Here is a 13,058-nt window from a genome sequence, read left to right as displayed (position 1 = left end):
CTGAGCAATAGGAGAGTTAAAGCCATAGGCATACTGTTACTTCTGCGTGCGATAGAAAGACTCACCTGGCAAGTTCTTTGATTAGATTTGCAATGCGCCTCTTGTCTTCTGGGCACAAATCTTTCAGAGAAGCGCTCTTCATTCCTCCTCCTTCATGCACCATCTGTAGAGAAATTATTCCATGGAACATGCATTGTGTGAACACAAAACAGCAAACTTCCTCCGTACAGCCTGCTCACAAAGAAGCCCAACAGAGGCCCAGACGCCATATCAGGGTAAATAACGGGACGTTGCCTAAATCAGGAACAAACGTTATTTACTCTGAGGTTAAAGGCGCACTCCCAAAACAAATTATATGCAAAAATAATAGGCATAATAGAGCTCAAATAACGCAACGCTGTTGCAGTCTTGGTGTTACTCACAGCCATGCACTGAAAGGGGGCTTTGAGGGGGGGGGGGGCGGGGGGCAGAGAGGAGGAAAGATTACGTTGTACAAGTCCTAGCTAAACCTGTCATTACTTCCAACAAGACACTCAAATATGGCTTTTGCTCTATTGTAATGTCTGGATGGGAGTAATGCCAGATTTAGGTATGACATAGCAGCAGAACCGGCTGCATTGTGGATATAGCTATAGATAATATTTATTAATTTTTAAATAATAGAATTGAAGCAGGGGATCTCGGAGTTGAACTGTGTTCATTTCCGTTTCAGGGACCCCCTGCTTCCAGAGATATTTATCTCCTATGGGTTTGCTGGAATCCCAGCAGCCAGGGAACTGTGTGCCTAACATAATGGGGCTTTAAATATCCAGCATTACACTGGCCAATAGGAAACCGCGACGTTATCTGTTGCAGCTTTCGATTGGCCCACGTGACCAGGACATTTAAACTGCACAGGGATAAAGGCACCGCCTATGGAAGTAAGTATCTCTGGAAACAGGGGAACCCCGGTGCTGAAACATTCCAGTTGCAGAGACCCCCTGCTTCAATCCTGTAAAGGGAATAGAATCATATCATTATTATGGCCATAGCCTAGTTTCTGCAAGAGACAGAAAGCACTCAGTCAGGGAGCACTGCTTTCACCTTTAACTACTAGACGAGGACAGAGTGAGACAAGGATTGTTCCATCACTAAACTCGACTCGCAAATACTTTGCACGTTCAGTAGAACGCAACATTATTGTTCAGATCTCATTTTATTTTAGGAGTATTTATTTGAAATGTACCCCCCACCAAAGAGTGGAATTACTGTATGTTATGGAATAAGAAAATTAGATTCAGTAAATCGAGCAATATATTCATATATTTGATTTCACATTTGTCAGATATTTGGGACGTTACGATGTCCTTGTTATACCATGGGGATTAAAAGCCACTATACATCATCATCTCCTGTTCGTTCCATACAGAATATCACCTGCTGTTCGCTTTGTTTTTCCCAAGTCTGTAAGAGAGACATATTAACAGCTGTGTCAGGGGCAGGTAACTTGGAATCTTCCTTTTTTGACGTCTTCGATGTAGGTGTCGGACGCACGTTGCCTTCTCTGCCGAGTCCTACAAGTTGTGAGCAAATTGCATAAATAAGTTTACATTTGTAAGGTCATTTACCAAAACAACTATGCACATATTACCATAAAAACACTGTATGAAACAAAAAACATCAACCAATTTCAGGAATTATGTTGTATTGTACACCGAATATTATTGGAAGCATCGTTTGTTAGTCGGAGGGGTTTAAAACAGACAGTCCCACATAGGCATAGGTCTAAATAACTTATCAATGATGTTGGCTTCAGCGATCACACTTAGGTACGTCTCCCTTTTTACTCCCTCTACAAAAGTAACGTTTCCGGCTCCGTCTCCATGTAATCTTATCTAGCACTTGCTGCTCTTCCCCCTTACGTTGCTGAACATTGACGGCAAAATGATTCCTTTACACAAAATAAAGGGGGCGGGGGAGAGAAGTGGGGGAATCTGGAGTAACAATTTACTTCCAGTTAAAACTGCATGCAAACAGTCTTACCCAAAGGTTAGGTAAAAACATACCAAAGCATTTACTTAGTACGTTGACATTACAAGTTTAAAAGAAAAAGTGATGTCCAATTTTTTTTTACTTGTCTTATTCTTTAATGGCATCAGTCACCAACTTTGGTGTATTCCTTGTCCCAGTTAATTTATGCATTTTCCCATCAAAACTCAATATAGTGCGTTGAATCTGCGTAATATAGACATATTACAGTAACTCACATTTTTATTTAGATAAAGCCTGCTGAGCATCTCATTAAGTGAAATATTTATTTTGCTAATTATTCCCACACAAATCCAAAGTAATGAGTGTTTCCCCTATAGGCAGGTGATCCTGCAGTGATGTTTGCAAAGGTTAGAGGCAGGCGGGTATAATTACTACAGACTGTACTCATCGGTTTGAGTCTTTAAAAGATGTTAGGAGTGTTACATTATAATCAGTAATGTGTTTATATGACGGGATGTTTGTTTGCAGAGAAAATAATATAATGATGGCGGCACTCGTATCAAGTTAAAATTAAACAAGTTTAATAGGGTGCAAGTATACCCTGATGACTGTTTCCAATAGAGGTCTAAAGTAATAATATATTACATTAAAATACAAAGTCACAACATACAGAAAAGCGGAATAAAGTAGACAGATTGAGACACCTTGTCATATGCCCAACGTTTCGGGATAAACCCTTTATTAAGTGGAACTCCCTACTTCTGCCTTATTGCTGGTGTGCAGTGTTTTATTTAGACGTTTTATCCAGTGTTGGATGTTGTTTTTTGCCTCAGTAAACATGCAGTGCTGCTTTCAAGGATTTTACATCAGTCCGGGGCCAACAGGGAGAGCTCTATTATAATTAGACAGGACATACTTGATAACGAGAGAACCCAATGTATCATTTCCTATGAAAACATTTAATAAGGAAACTTTGTACAGAATGACTCATTTTAGAATGCCAAAAATGTATTCTCTCAACTACAGTGAACTTCTAAACTATTGCACTTGTAATTTACCCTGTCTCCTTGTGCTTTCCACTGCTCTATTCCCCTGAACCGTTACTGCCAGTGGGCAGTGAATTGCAAGGTCCTCAAGCAGAGAAAGGCTTAAGAAAAAAAGTTTCAGTAGGGATTTCCTAGTTACGCCTCCCCTGCTTTAATACCACTGCTACTGTCCCGAAACAAATGTAATGATACTAAAAAGGAGCAACCAGCCTATCCCAGGATGATTTTAAGCTTTCCATAACCAAGTGGGTTAGCCAACCTCTAGCCCTGGGTTGCTCAACTCCAGTTTAAGAGCCCCCAACAAGTCAGGTTTTAAAGGACATCCCTGCTTCAGCACCGGTGGATCAATCAGTGAGTGGTTCTTGAGGACTGGAGTTGAGCACCACTGCTCTAACCCACCCTGTGTGTAACAAATAAAAGGGTGTATCTGGAGCACATGAAGTCCCCATGTCTCAGCGCATCGGGTTTACAAAACGACAGTAACGTTAAACAACTTAAACACATCACTGCATTGATCATCTATATCCCAACTTCCTGTAACAAACATAACATTACTGTATTAACATATAGTCACATTTAATAAAAGGTTTAGGACAGGAACAATGTTGCAATTGTAGCTATACCAACTAATATATTTACATTTGCTGCAGTATAGTGTATTCTAGTTTGTGAATAGCGTGGCAGGGATTACAGCTGTCATAACACATACCTGGGATGAACACCATGTGCTGCTCTTCATCGGAAGCTGTGTCAGATATTAAGGACATAAAGGAAAGATCGCCATCGGATTCCATTCTTGGGGTGCCCTGGCCTAGGGAATCTTTGTTCTAGATCTTTAAACTCAAGGGGTTTCAGAAAGTATCAAGCATTATTAGGACCGACTTCCATTTAAAACATAATAATTCAAACTGCAAAAATACCCAAAAAAGTATTATATGTGAGAGGTTTCGTGTGCCTGGTTTCAGAGAGCTGAGCTGCTAGTTCTTATCCAAGATACTAATGGGTACATTGATTTGCACTTTTATGACTCTACCCCTGGGAGTGGTCAGAAACCTACCCGAAAATTAACATGAAAGAATATTATAGTACGCCGATGCAGAATATGTTGTCTCGTCACAAATAATGGATTATAATAGTCTCCAGCACACTAAAGCTTTATTACAAACATTCTAAAAATAAATAAAAAAAGGAACTGTAGGGGCCAGTGTAGGTTTAGGATGCAGTTGTATAGAAATACTCAGTATCGTTATAGATATTAAAAACAAATAATTAGGCTCATAGTGCAATATACATACTAGTAGGGATCAATTTTAAAAACTATACCATTCAGCCAGTGTAAACTTAGCTCAAAGCTGTATTCTAAAGGTACGGAGTAATTAATACTTTCAGCAAGTGTATCTACAAAAGAAGCCACTACAACTGGGTTGGGTGATAAAATATGACCCAACAGTTACTTTATAATCCCAGATATGGCTCAACAGAGTGAAGCCACCAGATAATGACCGGGCGCATCTCAAAAGCACATATTCCTTTAGGATGTCTCCTGTGGCTGCTCAGGGTTTCTCTGCAGCCTCTGTACTATACCAAATAGTCAAATTAATCTGCTGCCTCCAAAGAAAAAGGGAAGTCTGTACATCCAATACAAGAGTTCAAAACCTTTATTCTGGTGCAACTCTACATTCACATACATAGGACGCTTACATGAAATACATCATCGCTTACATGAAATACATCATCGATACAAGGGTGTTATTCTAAGGAACAAGATGCAGAAAGGTCTCTAACTACAAATAACGATCCTAAGTAATGAAATATGGCAAGGAAGCATATATCCCAGCCCTATTAATTCTCAGCACTACAGTGTTTCAGTTTACTAGGTAAGGAGCTGACATTCAGCCCCATACAAAAATATATAGCATTAGGAATAACCATTGTATATAGCACGTCTCTCACAGTGGGACACAAAACTGTGCACAACTGCACAACTGCACGTCCGACATATAAAGTAGTGGAGAGGGAAGTTATACACACACAGATACACAACACAGAGATACAAACAGACAGGTACACAGACAATAGAAACCACAGACACACAACACAACATTATTCGTCCTAATAAGTGACGCTTCCCAGCTCGGTACCGATAACGTGTACGTGCTGCGTAATGCTCTCAGCCCCTCCCACACACACAGAGCCGGGGCTCGCATCTCCCCGCCCCCAGGACAAGGATACCGTCCAGACTCCAGTAACCGGCAGCTCCGCGGTCAGCAACATCCGCCATCTTCAAACAACCGCCACTCCCAGCAGCCACCGCACTTCCTGCAGGGACCCGCCCCCAGCCGCGGGCGGCAGCGCTCATTGGCTCCGCGTGTCACCGCCCACATTCCTTCTTGATCAATGACCACTGGTCACTAGGTGGGGGCGTGGCGGTGCCGTTGGTGACGTGTCTGACAGTGCGCGCAGCATGCTGGATATCGTAGTTCGCATTCCCTGAGGTTCCAGCCGGACCAGGTAAAAAAAGGACTACAACTCCCGGGATCCCACCGTGACCCAGGAAGAGGTGGCGTGGCTGTGATTGGTGGCTGCCGAAGCAGGAGAGAAACTACATTTCCCGTGATGCAGAGCGCGCTCATTGTGTATCCTAGTGACAGAGGGGGATGAATGAGCTGCGTGTGAGGACAGAGGAGAGAGACCCTGTAATGTAATGTAATGTAAAGTTATATAATGTAATGTTTATATTAATGGGGTTGATATTACCCTGTAATGTTTCTGTAGCGCACTTCCCCCCACCCGCTGGGAGATGTGTGGCTACAGTGTGTGTGTGTTGCGGTGTTAACTGTAAGCGTCCAATGGTGGGGTTCCATCATTGGGGCTATGCTCAGGAGGGTCGTCGGAGGGCGGGGAAGTGATTTAGTCCGATGGGGCAGGGGTTTCGGCGGTATGAACCCCGCAGATCATTACGTTAGGGTGGAAATTCTTAGCTGGAGTTTTTTTTTCTTTCTTGGGGCATTCGTTGGAGAAGTGGCCCTTCCGACCACAGCGGTAGCAGGTGAGGTCACCGGGGGCGGTGCGGCCCTTATAGGTAGGAGATACTCCCCCAGGCGGTTTGGACTTGACGGCAGGTGTCTTGGATTGAGAGTCCTCCTCCGTACTATAGGGTTCCTTAACCTTCGGAGCGGATGCTCACCTTTGAGGGACTCTTTGGTCTTCTTAGGGGCATGGAAGTGCAGCTGAAATTCGTGCATCCTGACATGCCGCATTAAGTCCATGTAGGTGGGAGGTACTGTGGTGGCTGAAGCAGCCCGCATCACAAGGACTATTGGTTGGGAAGGTAGTGATCCCCTCAGCTGTTGCTTGAAACAATACCGGTCCTCTTCTGCCGCCGAAATAATTTTCTTAGAGAGAAGTGTCCACCACTTCACAAATCGGTCTCTATTATATGTACCTCTGCACACGTCTCTTACAGGGCTCCTGTTTGTTATTGGCAGAGTCTGATGCTGGGGTGTTGGGGGTCCTGTTTGTTATTGCCAGAGGCTGATACTGATGAGCTTCTCCCTTATTTTGACAGATATTGAAGTGATATGTCGTCTTGCTGAGGGAACTTATGAAATTTTAAGCAGCAGAATGGATGAGAAGACAACCTGCAGCATGCCATCATATACAGAGAAAATCACTCTTGGCATCATCAAAATCCTAGGTGACGTATGGGGGAAGACACTGAGGGAGAAATTTGCTGGGGATGAGAAGGATCAGGATGAAGAATAATAATAACTTTATTTCATATAGAGGTTTTCTCCCAATGGAACTCAAAGGGCGTCACAATTACAGTATAGTGCGCAATACACAGCGCACAGGAATTTTTACAGACACAGTGGAGTACATGAGAAGGGGGTAAAAGGAGATGAGTAGGAGGGAGTGGCAAGTCGACTTATCGCGGGCTGTGTAGAATAAATGCAGGCTGCTCTACCATTTAATTGACCTAGAATAGTTTTTTTTTTTTAGGTGGGAGTTGATTAAAGAAAGGGGGTCAGTGCAGGTTGTATGCATAAATGACCGGGATATGGATGACAAAGTTGGCTGGTGGGGATGAGTGGAGGCCATGAGAAAAGGGATGGTTGGGTTGACCATGTAAGATTGGAATAAGTATAATATAGGAGAGTAAAATATATGAAATTGGTTTGAGTGAAGCTTCAGAGGTGAGTGTACATTCTCAATAGAACCTAACCTCTTATTACCACAGATCACAAGCTGATGTCATTGTGACCAGGTTGTCCTTATTCTCTGCGTGCTGGCATGAGTATCACAGACATTGTGACTCCACGGCCGTGTGTTCACTCGTGTAGTGATAACATAACCTCAATCTGCAGGCATCATAAAGAGAAACAGAATGTCCTGTTATTCCTTTCCAGACATAGCTGCGTCTCTGACAACCAGAGTTGCCACCTTCTATTGAAGGCCAACCTGGAGAAAATGTAAAAAAAAGTACAATCCCTTACATGATGGCGTGGCGGTGTCTCCTGGCATCCTGCTGCAACTCTCCCAACTGAGTGAACATGGCTGACTTGTTGCCATGGCTACGGGACGTCATGACACTACGCAGCGCTGTGTTGCCATGGTAACGTGACGCCTCGTAGCGGCATGACTTTATGTAGCGTTCAGTTGCGCAGTTGGAGGGGGAATTGCAGGAGAATGCCGGAGTCGCCGAACCACCAAACCGCACCCCGCCGCCACCCGGAAATTGACAGCGGCAACCCATAGCCTGGAGGTAAGAGCTTGAAACATGGAGTCTCCGGGTCAAACCCGGAGAGGTGGCAACCCTGCTGACAGCCAATGTCTTGATCACCCTGATACATACGCAAAAAAGACCTGACGTCCAGAGACTGTCATAAGGTCATTAGAGTACTAGCCGTATCATTCCCTCACTGTTATACTGGACCCAAAGAGCTGAGCTTTTTCATCACATATATATGCATATCTTTATTTGTATTACGCCATCCATGTACATAGAACTTTACAGCAGTAATACATGTGGCAAATTAGGAAATAGCTCTTCAGACATTAAAGTAACATTAGGAAAAGGAGTCCCTGCCCCGAAGAGCTTACAATTTGTGGTAAGTTAGGAGAACTTGCAGAGACATTAGGAGGGTGTTTGGGTAACTGCATCTGCAAGGGACCATGGTAAATGTATATGTATCAGTCAAGGGAAGCTACCCAAATGCGTCAGTAAAGATGGGCTGAAAGGTGGAGAAAGAGGGTGCTAGTCGGATATTGAGGGGGAGGACATCCCAGAGGTGTCGGGCAGTGAGGGAGAGAGGTTTTAGGTGGTAGATACAAAAGGGGTGGACAGAAGACATCCTTGAACAGAACACAAGAGGCTGGCAGGTGTATAGTGAGACATTAGGAGGGGCAGAGGAGTCTATAGCCTTAAGAGAGGAGAATTTTGTAAATACTACAGGATTTAATTGGAAGCCAGGAGAGGGATTTCAGCAAGAGAGATGCTGAGACAGATTTAGGAGACAGTAAGGTGATTCTAGCAGCAGCGTTAAAGATAGATTGCAGGGGAGACAGGCGAGAAGCAGGAAAGCTGGACAGTAGGTTACAATAGTCAAGACGGGAGAGAATTAGGGCAATGTGTTAGTGTTTTAGCAGTTGAGCGACAGAGGAAAAGGCGTATCTTTGCAATGTCACAGAGGTTAAAACTGCAGGTTTTAGCTACACAGTGAATAGTAACGGAGACTGAGGGAGGAGCCAAAGGTGACACCTAGGCAGCATGCTTGTGATACTGGGTGTATGATAGTACTGCCAACAGTAATGGAGACGGGGGCAGTAGGGCCAGGCATGGGAGGAAGAATTAAATGGGACTTTGACATGTTAACTTTGAGTCTGCGGAGAGGGCCAGTCAGGACAATATAGTGGAGAGACATTCAGAGATTTCTGTCTGAAAAGTAAATGTGTGTGTCGTTAGCATAGAGGTGGTATTTGAACCCAAAAGATGTGATAAGGTCACCTAGAGATTGTGTGTAGAGACAAGAGAAGAGGTTCGTGGACAGACCCATTGGGTAAGCCCACCGAGAGATCGACAGAGGAGGAGGTGGTGGTGGTTAGGAACAAGACACTGAAAGTACGATGGGAAAGGTAAGATGAAATCCAGGATATAGCTCTGTTATGGATACTGGTAGTATAGACAATGTGAAGAAGCTCCAGAGAGGTTGAGTATTATAATCGGGGTGTAATGACCTTGGTCTTTGGAAGCATTCGTTATTTTGGTTAGGGCTGTTTCAGTTGAGTGAGCAATGCAAAAGCCAAATTGCAAAGGGTCTAGAAGAGAATAGGAGTTAAGACAATGGAGCAAGTGAGATAATTGGAGGTGTTCAAGGAGTTTAGCGACAAAAGGCAGGAGGGAGACAAGGTGATAGCTAGAATAGGTATAACTGTTGCATGCTTGGAGGTGGGAGAGCTGAGGGATCAGTAAAAATGCAAGAGTGTAGGGATTAGAGTGAAAGCAAGAGGTTTTAGGAGATGGGAGGGAGAGGAAAGCAACAGTAACACATCCGCCTACTTCCTTTCTGATAGATGAAAGAGTCAGGGAAAGCAAGAGGAGAGTTAGGAAAAGGAGGTGTAGAATAGGAGGAGGATACAGAAGGGATCCCTTGAGAAAATGGAAACCGCCTCAGGCCTTGAAGTAGTCCGCAAAGTCCTCAAGTGAAATGGAGGAAGACAAACGGCTAACAGATGATGGTCTGAGTAGAGAGTCAAAGACAGAGAAGAGGTGCTGTGGGTTAGACTTCGAAGTGTTGATTAGTGAAGAAAAGTAGCTTTGTTTGGCCTTTGAGAGGGCAGACTTGAAACAGGACAGGATACATTTGTAGTGAAGGAAGTCAGTGAGAGAATGAGATTGCCTCCTGAGGCGTTCAGGAGAAACGGAGCATGCATGTATGGCAGGTTATGCCAGGTCTGGGGTTATAAGGGCGTGAGTAGCGGAAAAGAAGTGAGGAATGTAGATAAAGAGAGGAGGATAGGGCAGAGTTGTAGTTCATGACCAGGTTTTCAGAGTCTGTAGAAGAGAGAGGGAGGAGCTCAACGTGGAGTCGAGCTGGTTGATTAATGGAATGCAGGTCTCTGCAAAAATGAGGGGTTGATCAAGGTGAAGTAAAGGAGAATTGAGAGAAAGTAAATGAGATGAGATGATGGTCAGAGAGAGTAAAGGGGGAAATAGAGAAATTAGAGAGAGAATATTTTTTTGTAGGGGTAGGGGGGTGGGACCAGGTCCAGGTAGTGGCCAACCTTGTGGGTGCTGGCTGCAGTGTATTGGTGAAGAAGAGGTTGGAGAAGGAAAGCAGAAAGACCGAGGAAAGAAAGAAAAAGAGAGCCAGGAGTGAAAAGCTTGACAGTGTGAGCCTCAAATGACGGAAAAGAAAGAGAGGGATGTATAGGTTGGGTACAGTATTGGCAGATGTAGAAGAGGAGGCGTGCCACGTCTCCACCCCTGCCATCAGGATGAGGAATTGGGAGAAAGAAAGGGCAGATTCCAGTGCAGAGTCAGAAAAAGAGGTACAGAGAGGAGCTTGTTAGAGAGGGAGCGAGCATTTCAAAGTGCACAGGAGAAAAGGAGAGGCGGGAAGTAGACACGGGATGTGTATGAGGTTAGAGGGTTTTACACCATGATGAGGACAAGTTGGATGTGGGAGGCGATGATAAATTAGATGGGGACCAGAATTGGGAGAGATATCCCCAGAATCGAGGAGGAGAAGCATGGAGGCTATAACTGGATACGGTCTTTTGAACCGTGCCTCAGGGCGTTCTCCGTTAGCACACTTTGTGCTTGCCCTCTGCAGAGCTCACACACTATTCAGCTACGCATCCCACCATTACATACATGAGGCTATAACTGGATACGGTCTTCGAACCGTGCCTCAGGGCGTTTCCGATAGCACACTTTGTGCTTGCCCTTTACAGAGCCTACACACTATTCAGCTACGCATCCCACTACTACATGCATATGGTGGTTGAGTTTCCATTTTTATGATGATCATCTTTGTTGCGTTGTTATTGTTTTCACCATGTTTTGTTTATTTGTTGTACACACCGCTTAAGTGGACTAGGGACATCATCCAGATATATACCATCTGTCCATTCGGTGTAAGATAATCACCCTTCCAGACTTAGCTTCAATGACCTATACCATTTTAGGTTCATTGAATTATTGATAAAAGGATTTCCATACGGCTTATGGGCCGTCGATTCTGGTATTATAGTAATGGGGATTGTCTGAGCGACACAGTTCCACATTAAGGTGTTGTCATACTTATATCTCCGCTCAAGTGAGGACGATTTTGTTTGGTTTGCCTACTAGGGGCTGGCCCTGGATTATATATACCATGCCCCTCTATACAATCCTATTTTAAACCTTCTCTTGTGATTAAAAGGTTTTTAAATACACTCATTATCATCAATCACTGGCCAATCCGAGTGCATTCAAGGAGGATCTTTTTCTCTTTTTTTCAGTTATATATATTTTTCCTCTCTTGCACCGGCATTTTGCCTGACATACTACTTATCACTCACTTACCTGCTGATGCGGGAGCATCCCCTACCCCTCCCTTTTTTTCCCCCTTCCCATCCTTGGATTATCTTGAGGAGAAGCATGGAAAGAGAGTGGAGGGTAGGCAGATTATTGGAGATAAAGAAAAAGCTGAGGTATTAAACAAATTCTTTGCCTCTGTGTTTACCAGGGAAGAATCAAGTTCAATAGTAGTGCCGCAGGAGGAAGAAACAACCTCCATATTAATGTACAATTGGTTAACTGAGGAAGAAGTTCATAAGCGACTTGAAAAAATGAAAGTAAATAAGGCACCTGGCCCCGATGGCATACATCCAAGAGTTCTCAAGGAGTTAAGCTCAGTAATAGCCAAACCATTATATTTAATATTCAAGGACTCCATTTCCACAGGCTCTATACCACAAGATTGGCATAAAGCAGATATGGGGCCTATATTTAAAATGGGAGCTAGAACACAACCGGGAAATTACAGACCTGTAAGCCTAACTTCAATAGTAGGGAAACTACTTGAAGGTTTAATACGGGATAATATTCAGGAATACCTAATGGAAAACAAAATTATTAGTAATAGTCAGCATGGATTTATGAAGGATAGATCTTGCCAAACTAACCTTATTTGTTTCTTTGAGGAGGTAAGTAGGAATTTAGACCAGGGTAATGCAGTTGATGTGGTCTACTTAGATTTTGCAAAGGCTTTTGATACGGTTTCACAGGAGATTGGTGTACAAAATAAAGAAAATTGGACTCAGTAATAATATGTGCACCTGGATTGAAAACTGGTTAAAGGACAGACAACAGAGGGTTGTCATAAATGGAACTTTTTCAGGTTGGGCTAAAGTCGTGAGTGGAGTACCTCAGGGATCGGTACTGGGACCCCTGCTTTTTAATTTGTTTATTAATGACCTTGAGCTTAGGATCGAGAGCAAAGTCTCCATCTTTGCTGATGATACTAAATTGTGTAAGGTAATAGAATCAGAGCAGGATGTAATTTCTCTTCAGAAGGACTTGGAGAGACTGGAAACGTGGGCAGGTAAATGGCAAATTAGGTTTAATACAGATAAATGTAAGGTTATGCATTTGGGATGCAAGAATAAAAAGGCGACTTACAAATTAAATGGAGATATATTGGAGGAATCCTTGATGGAGAAGGATTTAGGAGTGCTTGTAGACCGCAGGCTTAGCAATAGTGCCCAATGTCATGCAGTAGCTGCAAAGGCAAACAAAATCTTATCTTGCATCAAACGGGCAATGGATGGAAGGGAAGTAAACATAATTATGCCCCTTTACAAAGCATTAGTAAGACCACACCTTGAATATGGAGTACAATTTTGGGCGCCAATCCTAAGAAAAGACATTATGGAACTAGAGAGAGTGCAGAGAAGAGCCACCAAATTAATAAAGGGGGTGGACAATCTAACTTATGAGGAGAGGCTAGCTAAATTAGATTTATTTACATTAGAAAAGAGGCGTCTAAGAGGGGA

General features: G+C 43.5%; 2 protein-coding genes across 7 annotated transcripts in view; one reads left to right on the top strand and one right to left on the bottom strand.

Annotated features, from left to right (window-relative positions):
- The window catches only part of LOC142485534 (protein hinderin-like), a 236,923-nt gene extending 231,554 nt beyond the window's left edge, over window positions 1-5,369 (bottom strand). The window contains exons 1-4 of one of the 2 annotated variants that reach the window (XM_075584468.1): window positions 5,250-5,369; window positions 3,727-3,762; window positions 1,417-1,553; window positions 66-163 (exon numbers count right to left, since the gene is read on the bottom strand). In XM_075584468.1, the coding sequence (XP_075440583.1) occupies window positions 66-163; window positions 1,417-1,553; window positions 3,727-3,762; window positions 5,250-5,298 (320 nt within the window). In that variant the 5' untranslated portion in view covers window positions 5,299-5,369. Of the gene's footprint in view, window positions 1-65; window positions 164-1,416; window positions 1,554-3,726; window positions 3,763-5,158 lie in introns of both variants that reach the window. The other variant, XM_075584487.1, reaches the window with a different exon arrangement.
- A 259-nt stretch (window positions 5,370-5,628) lies between these two features.
- LOC142485160 (tubulin polyglutamylase complex subunit 2-like) overlaps window positions 5,629-13,058 on the top strand; it is a 31,843-nt gene continuing 24,413 nt past the window's right edge. For 2 of the 5 annotated variants that reach the window (XR_012798524.1, XM_075584317.1), the window contains exons 1-2: window positions 5,629-5,718; window positions 6,586-6,714. Coding sequence is in view for 4 of the 5 variants with exons in the window: in XM_075584317.1 (XP_075440432.1) it covers window positions 6,642-6,714 (73 nt within the window). In the remaining variant the exon portion in view is untranslated. Of the gene's footprint in view, window positions 5,729-6,585; window positions 6,715-13,058 lie in introns of all 5 variants that reach the window. The other 3 variants (XM_075584329.1, XM_075584384.1, XM_075584421.1) reach the window with 3 other exon arrangements.

The sequence above is a fragment of the Ascaphus truei genome, chromosome 1 (assembly GCF_040206685.1).
Source record: "Ascaphus truei isolate aAscTru1 chromosome 1, aAscTru1.hap1, whole genome shotgun sequence".
In the NCBI taxonomy this organism is placed as follows: domain Eukaryota; kingdom Metazoa; phylum Chordata; class Amphibia; order Anura; family Ascaphidae; genus Ascaphus; species Ascaphus truei.
This window is presented reverse-complemented; position numbering and strand designations above follow the sequence as displayed.